The 26303-nt window shown below is 49.3% G+C and overlaps 4 protein-coding genes across 10 annotated transcripts in view; 1 reads left to right on the forward strand and 3 right to left on the reverse strand.

Annotated features, from left to right (window-relative positions):
- Nucleotides 1-70: 70 nt before the first annotated feature.
- On the reverse strand, nucleotides 71-11588 carry LOC120947282 (nuclear factor NF-kappa-B p110 subunit). 4 transcript variants are annotated; one of them, XM_040362481.2, is made up of 10 exons: nucleotides 11458-11588; nucleotides 10570-10781; nucleotides 4617-5093; nucleotides 3888-4523; nucleotides 3695-3799; nucleotides 2910-3605; nucleotides 2566-2833; nucleotides 1161-1608; nucleotides 474-1079; nucleotides 71-385 (listed from the first exon to the last, which is right to left on the reverse strand). In XM_040362481.2, exons 2-10 carry the CDS (start codon nucleotides 10613-10615, stop codon nucleotides 281-283), a joined length of 3387 nt encoding a protein of 1128 aa, XP_040218415.2. In that variant the 5' UTR covers nucleotides 10616-10781; nucleotides 11458-11588; the 3' UTR covers nucleotides 71-280. The 4 variants fall into 4 exon arrangements, with proteins under 4 accessions (XP_040218415.2, XP_040218416.2, XP_040218417.2 ...); XM_040362482.2 differs by having other exon boundaries at nucleotides 11503-11574; XM_040362483.2 differs by having other exon boundaries at nucleotides 11514-11564.
- A 1292-nt stretch (nucleotides 11589-12880) lies between these two features.
- Nucleotides 12881-20802, reverse strand: LOC120947283 (uncharacterized). Its single transcript, XM_049606973.1, has 3 exons — nucleotides 20473-20802; nucleotides 19187-20402; nucleotides 12881-13097 (listed from the first exon to the last, which is right to left on the reverse strand). Exons 1-2 carry the CDS (start codon nucleotides 20620-20622, stop codon nucleotides 19482-19484), a joined length of 1071 nt encoding a protein of 356 aa, XP_049462930.1. The 5' UTR covers nucleotides 20623-20802; the 3' UTR covers nucleotides 12881-13097; nucleotides 19187-19481.
- Nucleotides 20803-21241: 439 nt separating this feature from the next.
- Nucleotides 21242-23379, forward strand: LOC125906727 (histone-lysine N-methyltransferase 2D-like). Its single transcript, XM_049606972.1, has 5 exons — nucleotides 21242-21562; nucleotides 21670-21734; nucleotides 21812-21934; nucleotides 22024-22443; nucleotides 22513-23379. The coding sequence occupies exons 1-5, from the start codon at nucleotides 21442-21444 to the stop codon at nucleotides 22972-22974; spliced, it is 1191 nt and encodes a 396-aa protein (XP_049462929.1). The 5' UTR covers nucleotides 21242-21441; the 3' UTR covers nucleotides 22975-23379.
- Nucleotides 23380-23465: 86 nt separating this feature from the next.
- Nucleotides 23466-26303, reverse strand: part of LOC120947281 (uncharacterized) — a 119737-nt gene continuing 116899 nt past the window's right edge. For all 4 annotated transcript variants that reach the window (XM_040362477.2, XM_040362479.2, XM_049606959.1 and 1 more), the window contains 3 exons: nucleotides 26167-26289; nucleotides 25951-26086; nucleotides 23466-25855 (listed from right to left, as the gene is read on the reverse strand). In XM_040362477.2, the coding sequence (XP_040218411.2) occupies nucleotides 24870-25855; nucleotides 25951-26086; nucleotides 26167-26289 (1245 nt within the window). In that variant the 3' untranslated portion in view covers nucleotides 23466-24869. The remainder of the gene's footprint in view (nucleotides 25856-25950; nucleotides 26087-26166; nucleotides 26290-26303) is intronic.

Here is a 26303-nt window from a genome sequence, read left to right on the forward strand (position 1 = left end):
CGTTTGCAGTAATGCTGGCGGGAGTAACGCGTGATATCACCACCACCAGCTTTGGATTGAACAGGTCGACTCGCTTTTTTCCTACACTCTTGGAATGTATCTGGGATGTAGTTGTACGTAAAATGTAGCGAAAACAAGGTACAGTAAAAGCGTAAAATAGTGTGTTTGTGTGTTGCTTACAATGCTACAAAAAGAAACTCCGCCACAGGCTGTCCTACCGATGCTTCCAAACCAACCGAAGGCAGCAAATCACAACAACAACTCATATGTGCAATGTGTATCACTTCATCCGCCGGCAGATCATCTCGTCGATGCTGCGGATGGGGTCGCGCAGTTCCAGCACGCGCAGCATATCGATCAGCCGGTCCAGGTGGAGATGCTGCATCTGCAATGTAGCAATCGCACACACACATACACGAAGCGTTAGTTAAAGTTTGCAAACCGCTGTGAACGGCATCCAGCACTCTACTCACCTCAAAGTACCCGAGCAACATCCGTGCCGGGCTGGGCGCCTGCTCCCACACGGTAAAGAATGAGTGAAAGTCGAGCAGCGAACCGAGCTCGCGCCAGCCACTGCCTGCGTCCAGCAGCCGGCACAGCTCCTCCAGGCACTGCTCGTCGAGTAGCGTATCGGGCTCGGTTCGATCCGGGCCACTGTCCGACCGCTTGGTGGCTTTACGCTGCGGTTCCGCTTCCGGCTCGTGCTCCTCCAGCAGTCGCGCAATGGAGGCCCGCTCACCGTTGATCAGATCCATCGAATCGAGCACGCTGCTGGACGGTGCCGATGCTTCCCTCTGCCCGTGCTCCTCCCCCCCTTCCTCATCCTCGTCTTCCTCCTCCTCTTCCTCCTCCTCTTCCTCCTCGTCGTCTTCTGCGGCATCAACCTCCTTCTTCACCTCCTTCTGCAACCCATCCGGGTAGTGGCGCAACAGTTCCCGCACGATCAGCTTGTTATTGCCCTGCCCGGTGTGGCTCTTCGCGTCGGCCAGCTGCAGCGGCGTGTAGCCGGCATTGTTCCGCTCCCGCCCAAGCTCCTCCTTCACCTCCTCCAGTATGTAGTGCACGATATCGAGCGCATCCTGCCACAATAAAAAACAGAAGAGAGAAAGCAAAACCCCAGTTAGAGCGTCATCGCTTCCACCAAAACCAAAAATCCTTACATTGTCGACCGCAATGTGAAGGATGTTGTTGCCGTGCTTGAGGTCCTTCTCGCGCACCGACGCACCCGCCTCCAGCAGGATGCGCGTGATTTTCAAATTTCGAGCATACACGGCCGCCTGCAACGCGGTCAACCCGTCGTCGTTGGTGCAGTCGAGCCGCAAACCTCCCTGCAGCAGCAGCAGCCGCACCATATCGGGCACATTCTCGACGACCGCCCGGTGCAGGGGCGTGTTGCCGCGGTAATCGCAGTAGTGCAGCTTCGCGCCGGCCCCCAGCAGCGCCTTCACGATCGGCTCGCTGTTGCCCGACACGGCCAGATGGAGGCCGGTTTCGTTGCGATCGTTCGGCAGATCGAGCAGCTCCTCCGCCAGCTGGTACTCGTGCAGCAGCTCGATCAGCTTGCAGGCGATCGTCGTATCGTTGCGCCGGATTGCAGCGTGCAGGCAGCTGCAAAAAAAAAAATAAATCACACACACCAGTGTAAATCAAACAAATCCCATCTTTAATCGCTGCTCTCTCGCAGTCTAGTTACATCAACAAGGGGGTGACCGAGGGGGGGACAAAACGAAGCGACAAAGTAAAACAGGAATTCTCTAACGACTACTGCACGATGTTTAATCTTGTTCGCAAGACGAGGGGGCGTAAGGGGAAGGGAAAGGGAAGAGATAATCTTACAAGCCGCATCCAACCGAAGGCATAAATCTCATCGTCAATAATTAAACAGCATATCATTATTGCTGCACCCTGCCTGCTGACAGCAGCGGCAAGCGTTCCAGTTTCGGAGGCTTAAACTCCAGTTCCAGGGAATCCAGAATATCCGGTTTTCCCTCCCACCCCCGGTCAAAGCCTAAATGAAGATAATGCGAAAATCCCGAATATATCGGAAAGCGTTCGGAATGCTTCAAGAAAAAACCCAACGTGCGGAGATAGAAACTCTTCTCTGCAGAAGTTCTGGCAGCATTAAAACCATCCACAACCAATACCCAAAAGAGTTTGGGGAGTACAGATTTCTCAGGCGGAATTCACCAAAAAACGGTTACAGGGACACAGACACGACACACCAAGAACCGTTTGAAACAAATAATTTATTTACATTTATAAACTCTGCAAATGTTTAAAACAGTGACAAAAACAGGACAGCATCGGTCACCATCGGTGCTCCTCGTAATGACTACTCCATTGCTGAGGTTCGAACCTAAACCACATAGACACACCGACATCGCACCCACAAGTACATCGAGAGATAGAGAGGTGGGAAAAAAGATAGAGAGAGTAAGAGAGAGGAAATGCCCCATATTAGGCCTCAAAATCAATCAACCGAACGGGCGAGAACAATCGAATATGGAGTGCAACAATGATGGAGCGTCTGGAGGAAATGGTGTACTTTCTTTGCAACCAACTTACTTGAGCTGCTGCTGATTGGCAGCGGTCCAGTGGGAGGCCAGCAGCTGCCGCGAGCGATTCACGTCCCCGGCGAACAGCTTGATCAGGGCGAGCAGCTTGCGCAACATTTCGCCCTGCCGCGAATCGTCCCCGGACGCGACCAGATCGGCAATCGCCCGTCCCAGCACACTTTCCGTATCGGTGGCGCCACCGCCAGCCGTTTCTGCGTCCGTCTCCAGCTTGACCAGATCCTGCTGATTGCCGATCTCTTGGATGAGTTTGTTGAACTCTGTCGCACAAAAGCGGGTAAAAAAATCGTTCGTTTAAAAGAGTGTCACAGAGAGTAGGAATAGTAGTGCTCGTACCTTCCGAGTTGCAGGGGAAGTCGCTCGAGTCGAACGCTACGTCCGACGCGATCGTCGTCGGAATGTTCAGTATCTCCTGGATGATGCTGGCCTTCGTTAGCTCCTTGGAGATGGTGGTGGTGGAACCGATGCCGCTCATAATGTCCGGATGATGGGCTGACGTCGTAAGCGATGTGGTCGACGTGGGTTCTTGACCTTCCGGAATGGCACCGCCGCCAGCATGATTGGCCAGCATTGGGAATGGTTGATGCAGAGGCGGTAGTCGTGTAGTTGATCCTGAACCAATAACACCACCGCCACCACCTCCTCCTCCACCTCCACCACCACCTACTCCAGCGGGTCCAACAGGCCCATTAGGGTCGTTCTGGATGACGGTGGGAATTTCGGACGACACATTGCCCGAGCTGATGCGGAGCCGCTTGCGCGACGCACCACTAGCACCAGCGCCCGGCACCACCATCATGCCGGGCCGCGGTTTGTACTTGAACAGTACCGGCTCGCTCTGGCACCGGTCGCGCGGCCGGAACAGCTGCATCAGCACCTCGACCGGCTCGGTAATGTCCTTGTGCCGGTACGGTGGCGTCTTGAACGCGATCGCATACTGGTGATGGACGTCCGCCTCGGAAAAGATGGCCATCTCCTGCCACACCTCCTGGTCGTACTCGTCCAGCTCGTAGAACCGAATCTTGATGTTATCTGTTACAGAGGTATTATGGGAGAATTTAGCGTTCACTTCTGCCGGAACTTTGACAACACAATACTACACAACACAAGCGTTCACTTACTTTTGCACACCTTTTCGACAAACATAAACACCTCCTCGCCACCGTCCACCCCGCTGACGGTGGTGCTGAGCCGGCAGATCTTCAGCTCGCCCGTAAGTGCACTTTCTGGAAGAGAGAGAGAGCACACGATCGTCGCCATCAACACACACACCTTCCCGTAACTCCGTAACTCCGGAAAATCCTCAACACTTACTCATATTGTTGATTGGGTTCGAGTAGACCGGCTCACAGATCGGGACCCAGCGGCCCGTACCCGGCTCCACCCGATACGCCCGGAAGCACAGGCACACCTGATTGAGGTTCATCGTGCGCGCCATTACGGCCGCCTCCTTCTGCATCTGCTGCTCCTCGCGCTCGGTCGGCTCCCGGTTCAGCTCGCACAGCCGATGCTTGCGCAGCTTCTTGTACAGCTCCTCGGCGATGAACTTCTTCGCCGTGTGTATGATGCCCATACCCTGGAAGGTGGCCACATACTTGCCGTCCCCGCCAACACCCTCCGATGGTTCAGCCGCTCCCGCCGCGCCACCCACATCCAGATCGTGCGGATCGATCAGATCCAGCTCGCCGGACTTGATCACCAGATGGTGCGAATGGGGGGCGCGCCGTTGCGGATCCACCTGATAGAGGGAGCAGCGCACCTTCGCCTCCCCACCGTACCCACGCAGCTCGACGGTCGGGAACGTTTTCTTCGACTTCTCCGTCCGGCTGCCCATCAGCGAACCGTGCGTCCCGTGCATCTCCGACTGGTAGCGGAAGCGAAACTTGTCCACCGGCTGCTCCAGGATCACCAGATGCGGCTCGCTGTAGTTCGGTTCCGGTGCGGCAAACGCTGAAATGGGGACAGAGCACACACACACCACAGTGACAGTGACCAGATGATCGAGGAGGCACGTTTGGTTGTGACACCGTCACAGTGTCTTACCTTCGTTCGACGATGTGACGTAGGTGAAGGTTTGCGTTTGCAGTTGCTCCTGGTCGAGATTCAGCAGCTGCGGTGTGTAATAGTGATGCTGCTGCTGTTGAAGTTGTTGATGTTGATGTTGTTGTTGCTGCTGTTGCTGCTGCTGCTGCTGATAACCCATGCCAGGATAGTTCATCGTGCCGGCGCTACTGGAAAGGTTCAGGTTTTGCAGCGTATAGGCAGCACTCTGATCGCTGGCACTGGACTCCGGGGACATGTTGCTGGCCCGGCTGTTGGGCGATGCGACCGACGACGGTGACGATGGCGATGCGGACGATGACGATGGCGAAAGCGCACTGGCATAGGTGCGACCCGGGCCGAGCGTAAACTCTCCAACACTGACCACTGCTGCTGCTGCCGACGACGACGACGGCGACGGTGTGTCCATCGACAGGACGGTGTACTGGATCGGGGACGTGCCCAGCAGCTGTTGTTGCTCTGGAAAAAGAAGAAATAGGCGGGAAAATTGGAAACGGTTGGTTTTCAAAAAAAAAAGAAGGTCGTCGTGCACCAGAAACCCAGTGAATCACGATCCGGCTTTTGTCGCACGCGGTTTGGGAAGCGCGACACCAGCACACCTCTGTGGGCCCACCTCCACTCTTACTTGCAGCTTGGCAAAACCCACGAGCTACCCTCCCCTCCAGGCTCGCAAAGAAGGCCCGTACCGCTGTACCTGTTTGCAAATGGTAGGGGGGAGCGTTGTCCAGCAAATGGTGTGGCGGCTGCTGTTGAAGCTGTTGCAGCAGTACATCCAGCGCGACCGACCAGTGCTCTAGCGACATAATACTGCTCGCTCAACGTGCTAGTGCTAGTGCTGCTGCATCCTAACCGTATCGGTGCCGACACGCAACTGAATGATCGCCGGCGCGCGACTCTGAGAGACTCGCAGCTCTCGCGGGGGCCGCACGCGATCAAGCGCTGGAGCTGTTCGTACGCTCGAGCGGGACGGGTCGAAGCAGTGAGGAGAACGGGAAGTGCTGTTAGGGATATATTGAATGAATCCCGAGAGACAGAGAGAGGGAGAGACAGAGTAGAGTTCTCAAACCGAACCCAACAATAACTGGCCGTAGCTTCTGATCCCTTCAGCAAACAGTGCGGCTTCTTGTCAACAGAAGAGGAAACAGATAAGGGACCCGCAATCGATTTGCGACCTGATATCTTACTGATAAGGCACCCCCCCCCCCCCCTTATTCTTCCCTTCTTTTTTTACCTCTACCCAGCCGGATCTCACTTCCAATTCATTCATGCCTATGCCTGAACTGATATCGGGGTGCCCGCTTGCGCGAACAAGTATGTAAGTCAATAATAGTCGCGATAACATTCGCCTTTCCCGACATTCGTACAGTACGTGCCCCCGTTGTTCGGGCATGGCTTTTAATGCTATTTTTTGTGCTCCACATGAACGTCATCAGGGCCGTGTGTACAAGCCCGCGGATTACACTGGACGTCACTGTGAGTGATCCTGCTGCGCCCAATGCTCCAATTTTAGCAACCCCCCCCCCCCCCCCCCTCTGTTTTTGTGACGTAACCGGGATTCCACAAATAAAGTCTGGAAGGAGCCTCAAAATAGCTCACACGAAGAAAGTAAATACAGTAAAATAGCATACAGCCGTCTAGAGGACGTTCTAAATTTAGGAACGGTACTGTACCACAGCTGTGCCCCGCGATGAGTCACGGTGTCATCCCGCGAAAGCTTTCGAAGCGATAGACGCCTAAGATGCCTAACTGAAGTTTAACTCCAACTCATCCAAACATGGTACTTTTGGTACATGGTAAGCTACTTAATCCTGCCGCGTATGACGTCAAGAACGGAACGGGTTGCCGCTAATGATCGAAACGCTCCAATATCCAAACGTGAGGACTCAAATCGAGCGTCCGTTCGGAATTAACGTCATTCGAACGGATCCTGCCAGCGTCGACGTTGATCACGCGATGATCAAGGGAAGAAAAGTGCGTCGAACACGGAACGGCGTACGCAGCATCACCAGTCCTCTTATGCATCCATAATACTGTGCACTTGATGGGCGAGCAGTTACGCGGTGAAGCTGGCGGACTTTATCAGTGTAAAACGAGTTGAAGACCTGCCGATAGCCTTGTGCGACCTTCACCCAGTGTAATCGTTCGCGCTAGCAGTAAATTAGCACTTTCAGGCGCAGTTGCTTTGTTTTGGTGAATTATTGGTTCGTCCTCATTCTCTCATTCTCAATCAACACACCGGCGGTTTGGGGTTTCAAATTTAACCAAAATGTTTCGTATACCGGTGGGACCACCAGAAACATCGGGCACAGTGGGTGGGTGTTGTTATTTTCCATAGGTTTCACCGGAATGACGCAGATCGGGCAGCGTCGCGTGTGATTGCTGCTGGAGCTGGATGCCATCGAAACGGAATAAAACTCAATCTGGCGTCATTCGCCGATACTTTCTTTCTCCAAAACTCTGTCCAGTGACGCAAGCAAGGACTTGGGACCATAATTTGTTCTGTCTCTATACTGTTTATGCTAATGAATGGAATGTTTTGGTCGCTGCAGTTAAAAAAAAAAATCTTGTATTATTTTTGGGCTTATTTACTAAAATGGAATATACTGTAAAACATTACCAACTACTAAATAAATATAAACTAAATTAAAGAAAAAAAATAATTCGGAATTATTTTTTCTTTGATTCTTTGAAATGCTTTGAAATAATTTAAAAAACTTACATCACAAAACAAACACGTGAGAAAATCGTTCATCTTATCTTTCCCGTTCCCTTTCAAACCAGTTTTTTTTTTGCAGCTGAATTAATCTTTAAAGTTTCCACAACCAGCCACCAAGTGCAATGGAATGGCAAATTAATAATGCTTCAATCATTTCCTATTAGCACCTTCATTAAATTCATCGCGCGTGAGTCAACTGGGGCCGGATTTTCCCCACCGTCCATTCTGCTGAGCACGTGGTTTGCTCTAGCGAATACTCCCAACAACAACAACTAAAAAAAGCGAAAACAAACAATAATGCTCACACGTACCGTACGTAAAAAGTAAAAGACTATGCAGCGGCGATAAGAAAGTGATAACATTAAACACTTTAATGTTATGACAACTTTCAGTTAACTATTCTCCTGCTCGCCGCACTGTGCTCATTTGTAACCACCAATCGTAATGCAACTTCGTAATTACAAAACGTCATACTCATCTCACAAAATTACCTTTCGCGCCTAAAATGCCGGCTCCAAAACTGCACCGAAACAAAAGGGGACCGGGGTAAACAAATGGTGTACAGATCGCCACAACCGCTTCGTACGATGGCCGAGCCACAACAACACACGCTGTGCCGCATCTTCGACTTAACGTCAAAGGAGTGCGCAGTGTCTTCAGACCAGGACGAGAAGGGGGGGGGGGGGGGGGGGGGGTATAAATTAACAACCACTCAGCAGCAGCAGCAGCAGCAGAAACGATGACGACATTCTCGCTTTTATACTGCTTCTTCACCTTGTTCGCGGGTTTACGATCGTCACCGATTTGTGACCATTCTACAAACAGTGGCCAAGCCGGTAAGCGTGCGTAAAACCCACCCCAATCGATAGGAAATTGTCACTATGGATGTTGGCGATTTAAATAAGCGGACAGTTTTGTTTTATGATTGCTGGGTTTAAGCTCTATAGCATAAGGATTGGCCCCGGTGGTAGAAGTGTCCATTCCCACAAAGATCGTGGATCGATTCCTTTCTGGATAAGGGCTGTACACACACGGGAAGAAGAAAAGAGGGCATTCCTAACCCAGGAGGGCACGTGAGTTACCCTTTGACGTCAAACACACACGAATCACGTATCATCAGCCGACTTCATAAACAGGAAACGTTCAAGAGGATGCATTAGCTCCTATCAAATCTCTCAAAGCTTATAAATTCCAGAATTCAGACAAGGCAAGATTCGTGTGAAATTTATAAGAGGTTCAAATTGATCGGGTCTTTGTATAGTTGCGAAATAAAGTAAACTGGTGCTACTCAAGCAAGATCTTAAAGACATGGAGAGTCTTTCTTTAAAGATGCATATATCTAACTTGAAATAATAGCCTCCATTAACATTTAGAAGAAGAATTCTACAAAATAATCGAGCAGCATAAGTAGCAAGTTATTCTTGCAGTAGAGTACAAAGATTTTGACTATGTACATACAATATTCGTCAAAAATAAGCGATCATTTCAACGTCTAGTATCATTTCTAATGCAGTGAATAACTAATTAAATCTTCTCAACTCTATAATGATGATGATGCTGTCTCAACTCTTTCCCCTTCACAACAGTGAGATAGACAAATTATCTAGTGAACTTGCTTATAAAGTGCAATTATCTGTATCTGAGATCCTCAATGTGCTTGTTAGGGGCATCTTTTTTAACCTATGCAAAGACTGTGTTTGGGACGACTTAAAGTCATAGAGATTGGGAAGCCATCTTCATTGTTGCCTGGACACCGAGCAGACAATGCACATTCTTAGCAAGGCCAAAAGAACCTTAAAAGAAAGTCGTGCCTAACTTGAAAGAGAAATTTTATTAGCGCTATTTTTCTTTTTCTTTTAGCACAACAACCGTTGTTGGTCAAGGCCTGCCTGTACTACTAGTGGGCCTTGGCTTTCAGTGACTTACTGATTACTTATGCTCGTACTGTCTACAGCAGGATAGTCAGTTCTGCGTCTGGGGGAGGCATGGTCCATCGGGGGCTTGAGTCCATGACGGACATGCTGTTAAGTCGTACGAGTTGAAAACTGTATCAAGAGAATGGTCAACCCCAGGACATGGCCATTTTAACTATCACCTCAAGTATAGCCAGAGTCCCAACATACAAGTTAAAGATCCAGACGAACGATCCAGAGATCTTGCAACTAATAATACCCAGTTAATTGAAATTCCTCCAAGTAATCCTCCTCAATTATGACCAATCTTATCTGCTCCAACCAGCCCACTATGTCATATGCTATATATCGCTGACGAATCATCATCGTCGTTCGTCAGAGTCATCGAAGCGATTGCTCTAACTCGTTCACCCGAGCGGGGTGGGGGGGGGATCGCTGAGAGGCTGGGCGCGAAGGCGCGAAGGGTTAAAAACAGTTGGGAATTCCCCAGCAATACCAAAACAAGATCCCGCGGATCGCGGAGCAGCATGGAGCCGTGACCCGGCGCCGTGCAGATGCCGTCCCCCCTCCCCCCTGATCATCATCGCTAACACGCGTTGGGGCTTTCCCACTGATCGAACGCGCGTACCGGTTTATTCCCCGCCCCGTCACCGATTGGACGCACACACACAAACACGCGCGCGCAAAGAGTAACAGAGCCACGCAAAAATACAAAGCAAACGGCTGGTGGACGTGCTTTTGATACGCGCGTGTCGCATACATAATGAGAATGTGCCCCCTCCCCCATTAACCCGAACTCCAAGCCGAGAGTACGAGAACGCGCTGCTGCTTTTCGTATGCGGAGAGTGCATTGTGAGCGATCATAAAATGAGGAGGAAGTTTCTTACGAGCCGATCGTGCTCGAGCCGTGGTCGCAGTTGACATCGCTGACACGTCACGCTGGTTGGGCGATCTCGCGCATGACACACTGTTGATTCATCACACGTTTGATGTGTTTTGGGATGTGTGCAAAACAAAAGCTCCCGGCACAAGAACAAAGAGCAGTGCGCAGTGACCATCAAGTGCGGGGGCTGCGCCATTGATGGGCTTTCGTTTGCAAACCCCCCCCTCCAATCACATACCCAGCAATCAAACACACACACACACACTCACAAAAGCACGACCGTTTGGGAGCGAATGGAGCGGCCGACCGATTTCCAATGCCGACTGCGACCGGCGCGCAACTGCTGCTACGGTTTGCTGGGCTCTTCCTCCTAGTACTAGTACTACTACACTACCACTGCTATTACTAAAACACATCACTTACCGTACAGCTCATGCCGATAGCTGTCCAAATTCAGCAGCGTCGACATGTTGCTCTGGCTTTCGCGCACTGGTTTTGCAAGCGATTTACACTACATACACACCACACAATAATAACAACAAATCCGTAATACAAACACACACACACACTAGCACAAACACTGGGTTTAGTATAGGTTTGTATGCAGTTCTGTTCGAAGCGGGCTCAGAGAATACCTAGAATTAGAACGGGCAATGCACTAACTGTGTACAACTCGCGCACTTGAGATAAGATATATTGAACCCACAAATGCGTTTGTTATCTTCCTTAAAGCGCATTAGTTTTTTCACTGGAACTCAAACACACCCACACACACGCGCGCGCGCAAGACTACAACACACGGTCGGCAACAGGTTGCCACCTCAGGTGGGACGTGCAAAAACAAAACAAACGTAACTGCATCCGGGCCTGTAACTGCTTCGCCCTTCTGCTTCGACGTCACTTTCAAGGTCAGCGCGGTTTTGCCGCAGGCAGGGAAAAAACGGAGCTCCGTTTTGTTTTCCTGTCTTGCAAGAAGGCAACCAGTGCCGGTACAATCTCAGTTGGCCCAGCTTTTCTAAAAACCGTACACCGTATCGGTAGACAGAGCGAGATTGTGCACCGTGTATCACTGGAGAAATACACGCACTAATCAAACACCGTCAAACAACAAACATGAAACACACACACACACACTATGGGGCCCTCTTCTAATTGCACTTTTGGACGGGTTGCGTTCGGCGGCAAATGATCACAATCACTCTGCGGCGGCCTCTGCTTTGTTTGCTAACAAAATGCCGATACACGACAGGCACCAAACACAATCACTTGTGGGGCTGGGAGTGGGTTTGCGGTGTTGTCGTGTTCTTGCACCTTGCTGACGACAGCTGACGCGGTTCTGGAGAAACGCAATAGCACCTTTACCGTACCACCGTGCGGCGCATCCGCTCCGGAAGGCTCACATTAGTACACTGGTTGGTGAAGCTGAGAGACAACAGGCGCGCGCGCGAGAGCGCACTCAATGGTCGATGTATGTGTGTTTGGAGCGCGATAAACCACCAACACTACCCGCCACCACCATCACCATTCGCTGTTCAGTGCATTCTCGACCCCTTAGCATCTTCTACCCTGTCCCGCTCCCAACCCGAAAGGGGGTTGGCAAAAGAAAAGCTGAACACTTTTAAAAAAAGTTGGCTTTTTTGTTCAACCCTAGCAACTTCGTTACCAACGCAACACTGGAAACAAAGCGACAGACCACAATCATACACACACATACAAGGCACAGCTCCACTATCCGCTGCGGCGGTGGGGGTACACTTCCATGCGGCCCATCCTCCAGCACACTTCAACTTCAACTCCCTCCACCGACCGTGGTCCAAGATATCACGTTCGTAGCAACCCTCCCCCCCTCCAAACAGCGGGCGGCGGCGATGTTCAGCGTGTGTGATTCCCCGCACGGAACGATCGGTTGTTTTCGGGGTATTCGCGGGTGAAGCAACAGGTTGTTGTGCGTGTGTGTGTGTGTGTTTCAGCGTCCGTTCCATCATTTCTAGCGCTATTCTAATCAGCTGCCAAACGACGGCACGCACCTCGAAACCGTTTTTGGAACGTCGGCATGCATGCGTCATATCTGTAACGTTTTGCTCAAACGTTCGACTCACAGATTGAAGGAATGCATTGCAATCCGATCGAGAATCGCAAACTGCATCGAAAGGAAGGGGGTGTGCGCGTTTTTTTTGTTTCGGAAAAGCCCCCCCGGGAGCCTGTATACCAAAACAAAAACCCTGTCGACTTCTCACACTGCAAACACGTGTGTTATTACCAATAACTACCAATAAACAGTACACGGTGAATAATTAATATCATAACCGCGTCTCACGAATGGGCCCCCCCGCTCACGTGTGAGAGTGGTTTGAGCGTTTGCACATTGCAGCAACGCACTGCGCTATTGCGAGTAGCGAATGTGTTGGGGTTCCGGGAGTACTAAAAGCACTACTCACAAAGAGCATCTGGTATCCGAAGGCAACACCTTCCGCTTATCTGCCACGCACAGTGCCAAAGTCCGTGCCATATCGATGGCACAGATAATAGGCGGCTTTTACTACCCGGGGTGCTGCCAAACACCGGACATTCCAGCGGTGGAGTAGTGCACCAGGTGAAAGTAAGTGCGGCTTGGCTTATCACTAGGCGTGCTATACAATCTTTCGCTATCTATTCTTTCGCGAGCTTCCTCCCGTTTATAGTTTCTTTCACATAAACACTATGGCAATCGTTTTGGTTTTCTTCCAGTCGTGTAAGCCTTTTATTTCGGCAGTTCGACACACTGTTCGTGGTGTCCCTTTGTCCGTGCTTAAAAATGTTCATCTCCAGCCCTATCATGGTCATGGCTGCTACGTTGCTCTGCTCCCAAAAGTCTGCTGTCAAGGGAACGGCAAAAAATGTAACTAAATGTGCAGATCAGTTTGTGGAGATTTCTAATCGATTGCAGGGCTATCTGCGACGCTTTCGAAATCCTACTGTTGGAATGTAAGGGTTATGAAACGGTCATTTTGAATTGTTTGCGGTTGTTTTGTCAGTTGGGAATTAAAAGTTAAATGTATTTTCTGGCAGCACTGCCGATCGACAATTTGTGATTAAGTATGTGTGCGAATAAAGCGGCACTAGCGCATGAAACTCGATACGAGCCGGACGTGTTCTTTACTTTGTCTCCTTTGGCGATCGAAGACGACACAACAAAACACAACGTAGGGCGTAGAGGCGTCAAGGGGGAAAGGAACCAACAAACCATGTTCCAGAACGCAACATTGGTGCCGTGACCAGGATGGTCTAATATTTGCGGTTTGGTTTGACTGGTTAAAGTGAAGAACTTTGTGTGATTTCTTTTGGCAAAAATCGCGTAACGCGTGTGAAATCTGAAAGTTCCGTATCGAGCGTTGGTGGATTTCTGAATAAGAAAAAATCGCGAAAGCGTGAGAAATCATTGTGCTAGTGGGTGTTCTTTGCGTGTGTATGCATTTTGTGTCGCGTATTAGAAATGTCGGTTAGTGAAGATTTTGCCGGTTTCTCTGACGCATCGGGTTCGAACAATACAATGCAACACACACAAGCAGAAGAACTGGATATGATTATCCTAAAGCGCGAGCGCGACCGAGTCGTGCAATCGTTGACAAGAATCGACACGTTTTTGGCGCAGTACAAAGAGAGTGATTTCCCAGAATTGACGCCTCGTCTCGATCTATTGAACGAGCGTTGGAGGGAGTTTCAGGCTTTGGCTCGAAATATTGGCGCAAAAGATTACAGTGAAGATAACGATGTGCTTTATGGTGAGATTGAAGACAAAGTCATGCTATTGAAAGGAAAATTATTGGGAAAGCTGCGGGCTGGAGCGGAGATACCGAGTGTGAAACAGGAACGCGTGTGCGATGATTATAATAGTGTTCGTTTGCCTCAGTTGACGCTTCCTCAATTTTCCGGAAAATATGACGAATGGCTCCCGTATCACGACATGTTTGTTGTTACTGTTCATGAGAACGAGAAATTGTCGCAGGTTGAAAAGATGCTTTATTTGAAGGGTTCTCTGAAAGGTGAAGCGCTGAAGGTGGTGGATACCTTGCAAGCCTGTAATGCGAATTATGATGTGGCTTGGGATGCTTTGAAAAAGCGATATTCTAACGAATATATTTTGAAAAAGCGTCATGTTAACGCGATGCTACAATGGCCACGGATGAAAGTCATGAACACGGTGGGTATTCATGGGCTTATCGATTGTTTCGAAAGGAACTTACAAATTCTAAAGCAGTTAGGTGAAGTGACCGAACAGTGGGGATGTTTGATTATTCAGATAATCATTTCAAAGTTGGATGAAAGCACCCAACAAAAGTGGGAAAGGCACGTTGAAGAAAGTGAGCAAAAAACGGTGACGGATTTGTTAAACTTTTTGCGCACACAGACGCGCATAATGGACGCGTTTGCAGTGGATAGGCCAATGGCGGCGGGCAAATCTACAAGTGAACGTCGTGTTGCGTCTAATGTGGCTGCAGAAGCAAAGTGCGCAAAATGTGATGGATCGCACATGGTGGAAAATTGTGACTCGTTTCGGAGTTTAACGTTGCCGCGTCGTCGTGAAGTGGTTGAAGCTAAGAAGCTTTGCCTTAATTGTTTGAGGCAAGGGCATTTTCAAGCCAAGTGTTGGTCACGTGCGCGATGCAATATCTGCAATCGTAAACATCATTCCCTTCTACACGGTGAAAATGTAAGTGAAACGATCGGTCCGTCGGTTCGTGAAGAACTTCCATCTACCAGTGGCACGCAAAATGTGGTGGTGAACGCGTCATCGAACAGAGAGTGCACTTCTGTGTTATTATCAACGGCGATAGTGAGTGTGCGTGCGTGTGGTAACAAATGGTTGTCAGCAAGAGCATTGATCGATAGTGGGTCTCAGGTGAACCTGATGACAAAGGGCTTGGCTGCGCGGCTTAAGTTACCGCAGTACGAAAGTAAAACGGCATTATCGGGAGTTGGACATTCGAAAGTGGACATAACGATGTCGGTAACGACTGTCATACGTTCCAAAAGTTGTAACTATCAAGAACGTATGCAGTTTCTAGTGTTGCCGAGAATTTCTAGCTACAGGCCGGTAACTGGAAATCAAATTAGCAGGCAGAATCTCCCGATGAATTTTGTGCTCGCGGATCCTAATTTCGATAGTGATGCTGAAGTGGATTTATTGATGGGCTCCGAATTTTACGCGACTTTTTTGAAACCGGACAACCGTGGTAAAATTAGGCTCGAGCTACCAGCGCTCCCAACATTTATTAGTACTGTTTTTGGATGGGTTGCAACTGGGAAAGTTCCGCTGGCTTCTGAAGGTAGCAATTATGTTACTTGTGGCACGTGTACTAGGTTGGACGATTTAATTGAGCGTTTTTGGATTATTGAAGAAATACGTGAGCCGCTTCAACATAGTCAGGAAGAAAGGGATTGCGAAGCACATTTTGTGCAAACTCATCAGCGGTATAGTGAAGGGAGATATATAGTGAAGCTGCCATTTAAGTGTGACTTACAGAATCAATTGGGACCGTCCGGTGCGATAGCGAGAAAACGGTTTTTGCAGTTAGAACGACGTTTCAATCGGGACCCATGGTTGAAACAAAGGTATACGGCGGTTATCAACGACTACATCGACAAAGGGATTTTAGTCAAGGTGGCTGCGAACCCTGATTCTGAGGCAGCTCATGGTCATTATTTCTTACCGCATCATCCGGTAATCAAGGCGTCCGGTACCAGTACAAAGGTACGACCTGTGTTTGATGGATCGGCCTCTACCGACGGTGGTAAGTCTCTTAATGATTTGTTAATGACTGGTCCTGTGATTCAGGAGAACTTGTTGGCGTTGTTGCTGAAATTTCGGATGAGGAGCGTGGCATTAGTGGCAGACATAAAACAGATGTATCTGCAAGTCAAGGTGCATCCCGACGACACTCGTTTTCAACGTGTATTATGGCGAGGCTCATCTGTTGAGTCCATCGAAGTCTACGAGTTGCAGCGGGTCACATTTGGACTTGCCCCGTCCTCCTTTCTGGCCATTCGAGTACTGCAGCAATTGGCAATTGATGAAGGGGAAAACTTTCCCTTGGCGAGACAGGCGTTGTTAGAGGACTTCTATGTTGATGACTACATTGGTGGTGCCTCTAGCGAAGAAGAAGCAGTTATGTTGCAAGCTGAGCTGACGCTATTGTTGAGAAAGGGCGGATTTCATCTAACTAAATGGAATTCTAACAAACCAGATGTTTTATCTAGCGTTTCAGCGGAAGACAGAGCAACATCCAACGTTAAAATGTTTGAAGTTCCAGAGGAGCCAATAAAAACTCTAGGTATCGCGTGGCTACCAGAATCGGACCAACTGTACATAGACTCGAACATTCAGATGAACAACGAGAGCTGGTCCCGTAGAAAGGTTTACTCTTTGGTAGCACGTATATACGACCCTTTGGGGCTGGTGGCTCCTGTGACATCTTGGGCCAAGATAAATATGCAATCGTTGTGGTTGGCAACTGATGACTGGGATGAAGAAATACCGGCTGTCATGCAAGAACGATGGTATGCTTTTCAATCACAACTCGGGTTGCTGAAGGAGGTTAAGTTTTCGCGCCATGCTGTTGTGCATAATCCTGTTGCTGTTCAACTACATTGCTTTTCGGATGCATCTGAAGCGGCTTATGGGGCATGCGTGTATGTTAGAACGATTGGTAGCAGCGGGGAAGTGGTAGTTGAGTTGCTTGCTGCAAAGTCTCGTCCTGCGCCGCTGAAAAGAGTCAGTTTGGCCCGGTTAGAACTTTGTGGAGCATTACTGGCAGCAAGGTTGCAGAAAGTGGTACGCCAAGCGTTGAGAATTCCAGACGTGGAAACCTTTATGTGGACTGATGCGACAATCGTGTTGCATTGGATTCGAGCACCATCCCATTCTTGGGCTACGTACGTAGCGAATAGGGTATCCGAAATTCAGGAATTGACGCATGGCTACAAATGGATGCACGTGAAGGGCGTTGACAATCCTGCCGATATTGTATCGCGTGGAGCTATGCCGAGCGAGCTGTTAGCATCGAAGCTGTGGTTCCATGGTCCAGGGTGGTTACAACTATCAGAGGAAGAATGGAAGAAGAATGCTAGCGGTGTGTTGGCAAAACCCGAAGAGGAGTTATTGGAACGAAGGAAGAGCTCATTGGTGGCCGCAGTAAGTAGCGAGAGCGATGATTGGTGTGATAGGTTTTCCAACTATGACAAATTACTGCGGATCACTGCGTATTGTATGAGATTTATTCGTTGTTGCCAACGAAAGCTGGATCCTAAACACAAAGGTGTTTTGTTGGTGAGCGAGCTAGCAGAGACGAAAATTCGACTGGTGAAAAGAGAACAACGGATATACTTTGCGGCTGAGATCAAGGAGTTGTCTGCTGGACAAACGGTACGTCCCAAATCATCACTGAAGACATTAGGAGCTTTTTTGGACGGTGATGGTTTGCTCCGAGTTGGTGGCCGCTTGCATCGCGCTAAAGCCATGCAAGTTTGTAGCAGATTTCCGTTGGCGCTACCCAAGAAGTCACGATTTACTAGGCTAATGGCAGAATATTATCATCGATTGGCACTTCATGGTGGGCCAACTACAACATTGAGCGCACTCAGGAGAGAATTTTGGCCAATTCAAGGACGATCTTTGGTCAATAGTGTTTGCAGAGGCTGTCTGGTATGCTTCAGGATGAATCCCGCGTTAGTTCAACAACCACCAGGACAGCTACCCGTGTCGCGTGCTATGCCAGCTCGACCATTTTCGATCGTAGGGGTTGATTTCTGTGGACCCATTTACTTGAAGCCGGTGCATCGCCGAGCAGCAGCTGAAAAAGCATATATTTCAATCTTTGTGTGTTTTTCAGTAAAGGCTGTTCACATCGAGCTTGTGGAGTCTCTATCAACTCATGCATTTCTAGCGGCGTTTCGTCGGTTTGTGGCAAGACGGGGTTTGCCCAGCGAGGTCTATTCCGATAACGGTCTCAACTTCCAAGGAGCGAGTAAGGTGATCGATGACTTCTACACGTTGATGAACAGCGATTCGGCGGTGGAGGATATATCGAGGTATGCTGTTGGCGCTGGCGTTAAGTGGCACTTCATCCCACCCCATGCACCGAACTTTGGCGGCCTTTGGGAGGCAGCGGTAAAAGCGGCAAAACGCGTCCTACTGAAGGTTGTTGGTGATCGGCAGCTGGCGTTTGGGGAGATGTCGACGGTACTGGCACAAGTGGAAGCTCAACTCAACAGCAGACCGCTTACACCGTTGTCGGAGGATCCGGAAGAACTTGATGTATTGACGCCGGGGCATTTTCTAATCGGGGCTCCGATGAACGCTCTACCGGAGCCTGACGTGGGTGATGTACCAATCAATAGATTGAAGCGGTATGAGGAATTGCGTAGAGTGGTACAGAATCATTGGGCGCGTTGGCGTAGGGAATATTTTAGCGAACTACATAACGAACATCAACGCGGCAAGGCAGTAGTAGAGCTAAAGGTAGGACAAATGGTCCTGTTGAAAGAGGATGGGAAGACTCCTCACCATTGGCCAATGGGACGGATTGCTGAGGTATTTCCTGGCCCAGATGGCGTAGTGAGAGTCGTTAGTATCAGGACTAGGAACGGCTTGTATAAGAGGCCAGCGAATAGGATTAGTCTTCTTCCGTTTGAGAGAGTGAATTAGATATCATAAAGTCAGGCATTTTGTGAAGTAATGGAAAGAGGTAAATTTGGTAAATTTAGGTGGCCGCTATGTTGGAATGTAAGGGTTATGAAACGGTCATTTTGAATTGTTTGCGGTTGTTTTGTCAGTTGGGAATTAAAAGTTAAATGTATTTTCTGGCAGCACTGCCGATCGACAATTTGTGATTAAGTATGTGTGCGAATAAAGCGGCACTAGCGCATGAAACTCGATACGAGCCGGACGTGTTCTTTACTTTGTCTCCTTTGGCGATCGAAGACGACACAACAAAACACAACGTAGGGCGTAGAGGCGTCAAGGGGGAAAGGAACCAACAAACCATGTTCCAGAACGCAACACCTACCATTTGCTTAACCGAAAGTGATAATCTAAGAATGTTTAAAAAAAGACGATCGATAACATATATGAACCGGGTGCAAACAGCTACGTACTGAATGTACCTTTTTGAGTGGTCTAAGACTAAGTGTAACCTTCCGTCCGAACAAGTTCATCCAATTGGTATAGGAATGCATGTCGTAGCTGCATACATTAACAGGTAGTTCTATCTCACTAAACTCAACGAAAAACACATGACGCGTCTTCAAAACAAAGCTCTTAAAACCTATTTGGTACTCGTGTTAAGAATATGCTCACGCTACAACCACTGGCTAAAGGACGATACGCAGATGGAGTTGCGCCGCTTCATGGGATTGCTTGGCAGGGCAAGCGGCGGCATAACCTGCGGCATGTTCTGCATCAAGCCGTACCGGTTCACCAGCTTGTCGTCCACCATGTCGATGCGCAAACTTTCTAGCACCTTTTGCAGCCGCCGCTGGCGCAGCGCAGCCTTTGACGGAAGCTTCGCGTTTTCGTTTGGTGTGCCGCCGTGCTTGTCGTCCACCGGCTGAGAACTAGCTTCGGTGCCGGTACCGGGAGTTAGCTGCCCTTTCATTGTCCCTTCCTTTGGTGTGCGTTTCACTTTCTTCGACGACGATACTGATTGCTGATTTTCCAACCTGCTTCTATTGCGCTTTTTCTGGCCCAGCTTTTTCACTGGTTCACCCTGACTGTGCGATTGGTTGACCGTAGGGGTGGTCGTACTCAACGTTTGCTGATCTTTGGTGGCACCACCGTCGCTGATTACTTCGTACGGTATGGCGATGACTTTATTTTCCAAGATGTTCTTCAGGTAGGCTTCATCCTCGGCTGGATTGAGCAGATTTTTCTGTACGTAAACCATGCCCGAGATTTTGTCCGTTTCGTTAGGTGTAACCACTAGCTCATTCCTCGCTTCCTCGGGTGGGGAAACGTAATCGTTTTCGCACACTGTCACAGGACCCAGCTCAATGTCAGACGCTGGTTCCTGCTTTATGGCCGGCTGGTCTGGATTGATCGACTGCGTTTGCTGCGACGCGAATGCATCGCGAGTGACGTTCGAGGGTGATTCCCTGTCCTTCAGGCGCCGTCGCAGTACGCTGTCCGATTCGCTAGCAACCATCTTGAAGTGGTAGGCCACATTCAGCTGCACGACGCACAGCTCGCAGATCCAGAACGGTAGCCCATCGTCCTCGTTTACCTGCAAAAGGGACACACAGGTACCGTGTCATCGTTAGGTTCGACGCTGCGTGAGGTGTATCGGCGCTTACCTGGAGCTGCGTCACGTACTGCAGCTTGTGGCGAATGTGGTTGATAGAAGCGAAGGTGCACATTGCATCGTCTATAGTGTTGGTATTGAAAATGTTCCGCGCACCTTCCGCCAGACAAACGCGACACGGGTGTTCTGATCCGTCGCGCATCTTACCACAGCTGTTGAAGGCACGGGCACTCAATGCTCTTCGTCTTGTGGGCAATATCCACAACACCTATATGGGAAAGTAAAGCACACGAAGCTATTAGGCACGGTACACTGAATACTGACCTTTTAATGCGAGAAATACGAGCTGGCAGTGAAGACTAGTCGAAAGCTAAGTGTTGTATGACGCTTGTAAACAAATGCTTTGACGTCCCATTATGACGTATTGGGCTGAACGGGCCTTCTAGGCTTATTGATTGTTTGCTTCTTTCAATTCATTCAAACTGACCTCACTTCTAAGCAAACAATTTGTTCTGTATTACTATCGAAACTACTTAAACTAAACCGGATGGTTATAATGCAACTTCTACAATTTTAATATTATTTTAAACTCCATCGCTTCAACGGTCGGCGTGAAATGTTTCAAAACAGATGTTTTGCTTGAAAATAAAACAAGCTGTCAAACTTTCTTTCCCGCTCAATCGTGCGTTACACATCAGGCAGAAAGTGGGTAACGCTTTGTAACGCGATCTGTAATGCAGCAGAAAATCGTTGGAATGAATAGTTTTTTGTGATTAACAATTTCTATTGAAAACAATAATTCTGAAGCATATTTTTATGTTCATACTAGCTATCAAAACTTTCAACATTTGACAGCATTTTGTCCCTAAACACGTTACATCGCAGTAGGTCAACTTTGCGCTCCCTGTTGGATGGAAAACATGTCAAACGGAAGCAGGACAATCGAACCAAACATCTGCCCGGGAACAGTGCGTCGTTATTTAGTTACCGAAACGGTAGTAACAACACCAACGTGACCAGAATGTCCACCAACGGCTGGATACACTGCAACATTTGCTTTCATTCGTTCGAGAGAAAGGAGCGAAAGTTTTACCATCTCTCCTGCCGTCATGTGCTTTGCAAGCTGTGCATGGCCAAAACGAGTAGGTAGCGTGAGCCAGTGGCACACACACACACATTCTTTAGTTGTTTGTTGTGGATTTATTTTTTTTCCTCTCTTCCTTGCTCTTTTCACAAACGCTTCGTATAGATCGTGGAACGATGTGTCCGCTGTGCAAAAAACCGTTGGAGCGCTTCACCGAGCTGAACAACCAGGCGAGCAAGGACGAAAACCGGTCGAAAGCGACATCTTTATACTAAGAAGTAATTAACGAAATTTTATCCTTTTTCAGATGGAGCGCAAGGAGAAGATGTACTACGATCCGGGTTCGCTGAAGGTTTTTGGCGTTGCGTACCAGAGTGTCATCTTCCAGCACAAACAGCGCGAGGATATGATACGTGGAATACTGCGCTGTGTATGTATGGTCGTTTAGAGTAGGCCAATTTCGAACCTTTGGCTTGGCAAAACAGTCAACCAACCAACCGTCCTCTTTCCTTCCCACAGCGATCCGCGGTAACGCAGATGAAGGAAATGGAAAATGCCATGCGCCAGAAGATAATGGAAACGCAACGACGCTATGAAAAGTTTCGCACCCACCGACGGAACCTGCAGGAAGGGTTGCGCCAGATTTCGCCCCGCTACGGCTCTGGTCCCACTGTTGTGCAGGGCGCCGGTTGTGCAGGGCGCACACCACTGCAGCCGTTGACAGGAAACCGCGCGTCACCACAACTAGCACTGGCGAATCGTGATGGCGATCCGGCCAGTCGCAGATACCAGGACAAAGGCCGGCCAGAAACGGTAACGTTTGCGGCATCGCCAGAATCATCATCCGCTGACTTTAGCTTCGGTACTCCTGCCCCATCGAACCGGTCCGCAACAGTAACGGACGGCAGCTTTACACCGGCGGAGCAGCAACACGCGAGGGTAGCAATGGAGAAGACGGTTGCATTTCAGGGTTCGAAAACCGTTAATTTATCCACGTTATCATTACAGCTTTTCACACCACAAGCTAGCAACGAACGTTTCTTCCGCGAGGGCAACAAACCCGCTGTAACCGGCCAGGGCGATGGTGGATTCGCGGACGATTCTGGCATTTCGAGCATGCAAACACCAACCTCAAGCTTAAGCTTTGCCGGCAGCTCTAGAATGGCACAGGGAATGCAACAGCAGCAACTGAAACAGCAACAGCTGAAACAGCAACAACTGAAGCAGCAGCAACTGAAACAGCAACAGCTTAAACAGCAGCAACAGCAGTATCAGCAGCTGAAACAGCAGCAACAGCAACATCAGCAGCATCAGCAGCATCAGCAGCTGAAACAGCAGCAACAGCAGCATCAGCAGCTGAAACAGCAGCGCCAGCATCCTTACACTCCCTCAACGCCAGCAAGACATCTTCCCGGTACTTCGTCGTATCGACACAGTCAGATTTTCCCCCCGACTGTACCACGGCCTTGATGGGCGAGAATGTCGGACAAGCGCATTCTTGTACATACAATCTTAATCGTTCGCCTTCTTTATTAGAATACGGTTAGATTTAGCATCGCCTTACGGTCGTTGTAACAAATACATGTGTAATGCCCTTCCCACGATAGCCTTTTCTCTCGATGTATTCGCCTTAGTAGATCGGGTATGAAAATACGATATGTGTGCTCTGTCTCACTCTTTTTTTAGTCAAATTTACGAGTGATAGTACTACATTTAATTTGCTTTTGAACAAAAATCATACAATGGAATTATTTTGTGTAACAAAAGCATATGTAACGATTAACGGCTGATTCAAATGGGAAAATCAGAAAACTGCTACGAAAGGAAAATGTATGAAAGAAAAACGAGCAACATAATAAACTTTAAACACACTTACACGTGCTGCACCGGATTCTTTGCCCGTCGTTTCGGAGGTTCGTTTCAATTCGGAAATATGCAATTCAGCAACACGCACGCGTTGGTCGATTTTACATCCCATCAATCTCTCTTTTCATTATCCTTCGTTTGCTTTTAATCACATCGCGCTTCCTCTTCCTCCTTTACACCTCGCAGTCGATCGATCCCGAAAAAAACATCGATTTCGTTTCTTTTCCTCATCCTGCCCTATATCATGTGTGTGTCTATATTCTACTTCTGCCCATCGTCTTTGCATGTTCCTCTTTCATATCCCTTTTTCCTCTCAACCGTGTTGCCGCTTTTGCTTTTCTAGCCTGATTTTCGGTCTGTTTTGCTACTAGAATTTTATACTGGAAAGATATAACAGAAACACCGGTTTCTATGTGTGTGTGTGTGTGTTTGATAAGATATTATTTAACAACTCTTTGCCCTCTTTGCTTCACGAAACTATTGACCGGCGGTCCGCGATGATCGTTCCGTGCTCTACACACTCTACACACACCTCTGGCCTTTTCTTTACTCTTTGCTGCAAATTACTTTAAAATAATAAAAAAAAAAGACAACAAACGGTGGATTGGGGGGAAAAAAGGGTTCAACGATTCTTTGTATTTTCCTCTCGCGTCTGCTCACAATGTGTTGCGCGCATCCCTTTTCTTAGCAGGTTCGTCGGTGTGTTTCAATAATAGGGATACATTTATGCTAAATTAAACGAAATAACCGCGAACACACGCACACACACACGCACAGATAATGTACACACTGGTGCAGTTGTAATAGTTTAAAAAGTTAGAGCAAGATGAAACAGTAGTAGCACACAGCAAATTAACAAAACCTAACCTCTCCGTGTGCGCGGCACGCCACGTGCGATTGTATCTCCTACTACTAAACGGAGGTGTAATCGAATTCGAACGCTACCGTGCACGTGTATGCATGTGTCTGTGTGTGCGCGCGTTTTTAGCTGGGAATCGATGCCTACACACTTTTGTATGGTTTTCTGGTTGTTTTTTTTCATCCCATTTCCTATCGGTGGTCAATCGGGGGAACGCGAGGAAGAATTGTTCGCTCTATATTCAATTAAAACAAAAACTCATAAATTGCTAATACACCAGAAGCTTGATCTTTGCTTGTTTTCTTGTCGTAAGAGGAAGTAATGACAGCGGGTTTTTTTGTTTGTTTTTGTAGTAGTATTAAGAGTAGTAGTAGTAGTAGTATTAATAGTATTAACAATCGGCCTAAAAATCCGCAGCAGTCGTCCTCTGTGCGCGGCCCTCATCCTCCTCCAGCGCACTTATCATTACGCTCTGTGCAGCAACTAAGTATTAATAGCTGGTTTGTGTGGGGGGAAGGCTGGCTGGCTGGCTGGCTGGCTGGCTGGCTGGCGGGAGGGCGGCGTGTCGACCAAACGGTGCTGGGTACGGGTGCAAGCGCGCTCCCAAGCATTCTTCAGGCCCGTGCCCGCAAAAAGCGAGTTACTTCTTGCCTTTGGAGCGTCGCTTGAAGAAGTTATCGCGCATCTTGGGTGTGCTGCTATTGCTGCCGCTGTTGCCACCGTTGCTGTCGGCGCCCTTCTTCGCCGCTGCACTGCCACCAGTGCCAGCAGTGGTGCGGGAGGGAGGCGTCGTCGGTACGCTCTCGCCGTTCACAAGATCCGAGGACAGGTCGTCCGCGATGCTGTCGGACGATGGCACGACCTGACTGCTGCTGCTGCTGCTACTGCCGCTCGCTAATGGTACATTCTGCGATGGAATGGTCGCCAGTGTCGCGGCCGGTGCGGCCGACGGTGTGGAGACGGCCGAGGACGTTTCCATCTCGGAGCAGTAGGCCGCATCGTCGTCGGTCGACATGGAAGAGGTCGGTTGCTCGATCGCCTCCTCGCCACACTCGTCGTCCTCGCCGTTGTCGTGGTCGTTGTGTCGCTCTACCATCCCCGCTCCTGCTACGCCATGCATTTCCACGTTCGCTACATCGACACCACGCTCGGACGAGCACGCACCGGTAGCGCCAGCACCAGCAGCAAGCTGCACCTCCTCACCTTCCCCATCTTTCAGCTCGCGTTCCTCGTCGGCCTGTTGCTGTCGCTGATGACGCTGCTGCTGCTGCTCACCGGAGTAGAACTGCTGATCGTCCAGCATCAGCGAGGAAAAGCCGCTCGTGGCCTCCGCGTACGACAGGCGCAACGAGACGGACGAATTGGTCAGCGAACGGGCCGCCGAAGGGGACGGCGACGGAGACGGTGATGACGACGACGACGACGACTCGTGGTGCGATTCACTGTCGCCCGAGGTCATCATCATTGTGCTGGCGTTAGAAGCGCCCGAACCACCGCACCCACCGCCGGCCGCCATCTCCTCCTCCAGGCTCTGGTAGCCGTCTATGTGGCCCCGCACGTCGCAATCTTTATCGGTGCGCAGCTTTTGCAGCGTCGGCTCGACCTGCGGATCGTTTGCAAAGTTGGCTGCAGAGAAGGAGAGACAAAGCGGAGGTAACACGTTAACACAATTATCACAACTTATTTAGAAAGCAAGGATCAAGGGGCGACAAGATACGTACGATGGGGAGCAATAATTTCCTTGAGGCACTTGGCGACTTGTATTCTAACGTTCGGCACCGCGTCGTCGGCCAATTTGAGTACATTGTTGAACACATGTTTGCGGAAGATTTTTACTTCGACGCGATCAGTCTCGAGCTGATGGTGTGGGAAAGCAAAAGAGAAAAAAACCTTAGCCATCAGGCTGTTACAGCTGGAAGCGACTGCGAAGAGCTTACCATTTTTCCAGCCGCTATCACATACGTCTGACGGCGACGCCAGTTGCTGTAGGAGGCAAAGTGCTTATTGAAAAACTCAAACACCTTGTCATTTTGCTGGAACTCGTGGCTGCATTCGACAAACTAGAAAAAGAAAC

Source organism: Anopheles coluzzii, chromosome 2, assembly GCF_943734685.1.
Source record: "Anopheles coluzzii chromosome 2, AcolN3, whole genome shotgun sequence".
NCBI lineage: Eukaryota > Metazoa > Arthropoda > Insecta > Diptera > Culicidae > Anopheles > Anopheles coluzzii.

Coding starts and splice junctions, on each gene's coding strand:
- LOC120947282 (XM_040362480.2), bottom strand. CDS start 5,437: ATGTCGCTAGAGCACTGGTCGGTCGCGCTGGATGTACTGCTGCAACAG. Junction 3,800..3,887: donor GAACCCAATCAACAATATGA/GTAAGTGTTGAG, acceptor TCTCTCTTCCAG/AAAGTGCACTTACGGGCGAG. Junction 1,080..1,160: donor TTCACATTGCGGTCGACAAT/GTAAGGATTTTT, acceptor TTATTGTGGCAG/GATGCGCTCGATATCGTGCA.
- LOC120947283 (XM_049606973.1), bottom strand. CDS start 20,622: ATGCGCGACGGATCAGAACACCCGTGTCGCGTTTGTCTGGCGGAAGGT. Junction 20,403..20,472: donor AGTACGTGACGCAGCTCCAG/GTAAGCGCCGAT, acceptor TCCCTTTTGCAG/GTAAACGAGGACGATGGGCT.
- LOC125906727 (XM_049606972.1), top strand. CDS start 21,442: ATGTCCACCAACGGCTGGATACACTGCAACATTTGCTTTCATTCGTTC. Junction 21,563..21,669: donor GCTGTGCATGGCCAAAACGA/GTAGGTAGCGTG, acceptor CGCTTCGTATAG/ATCGTGGAACGATGTGTCCG. Junction 21,935..22,023: donor TACGTGGAATACTGCGCTGT/GTATGTATGGTC, acceptor TCCTTCCCACAG/CGATCCGCGGTAACGCAGAT.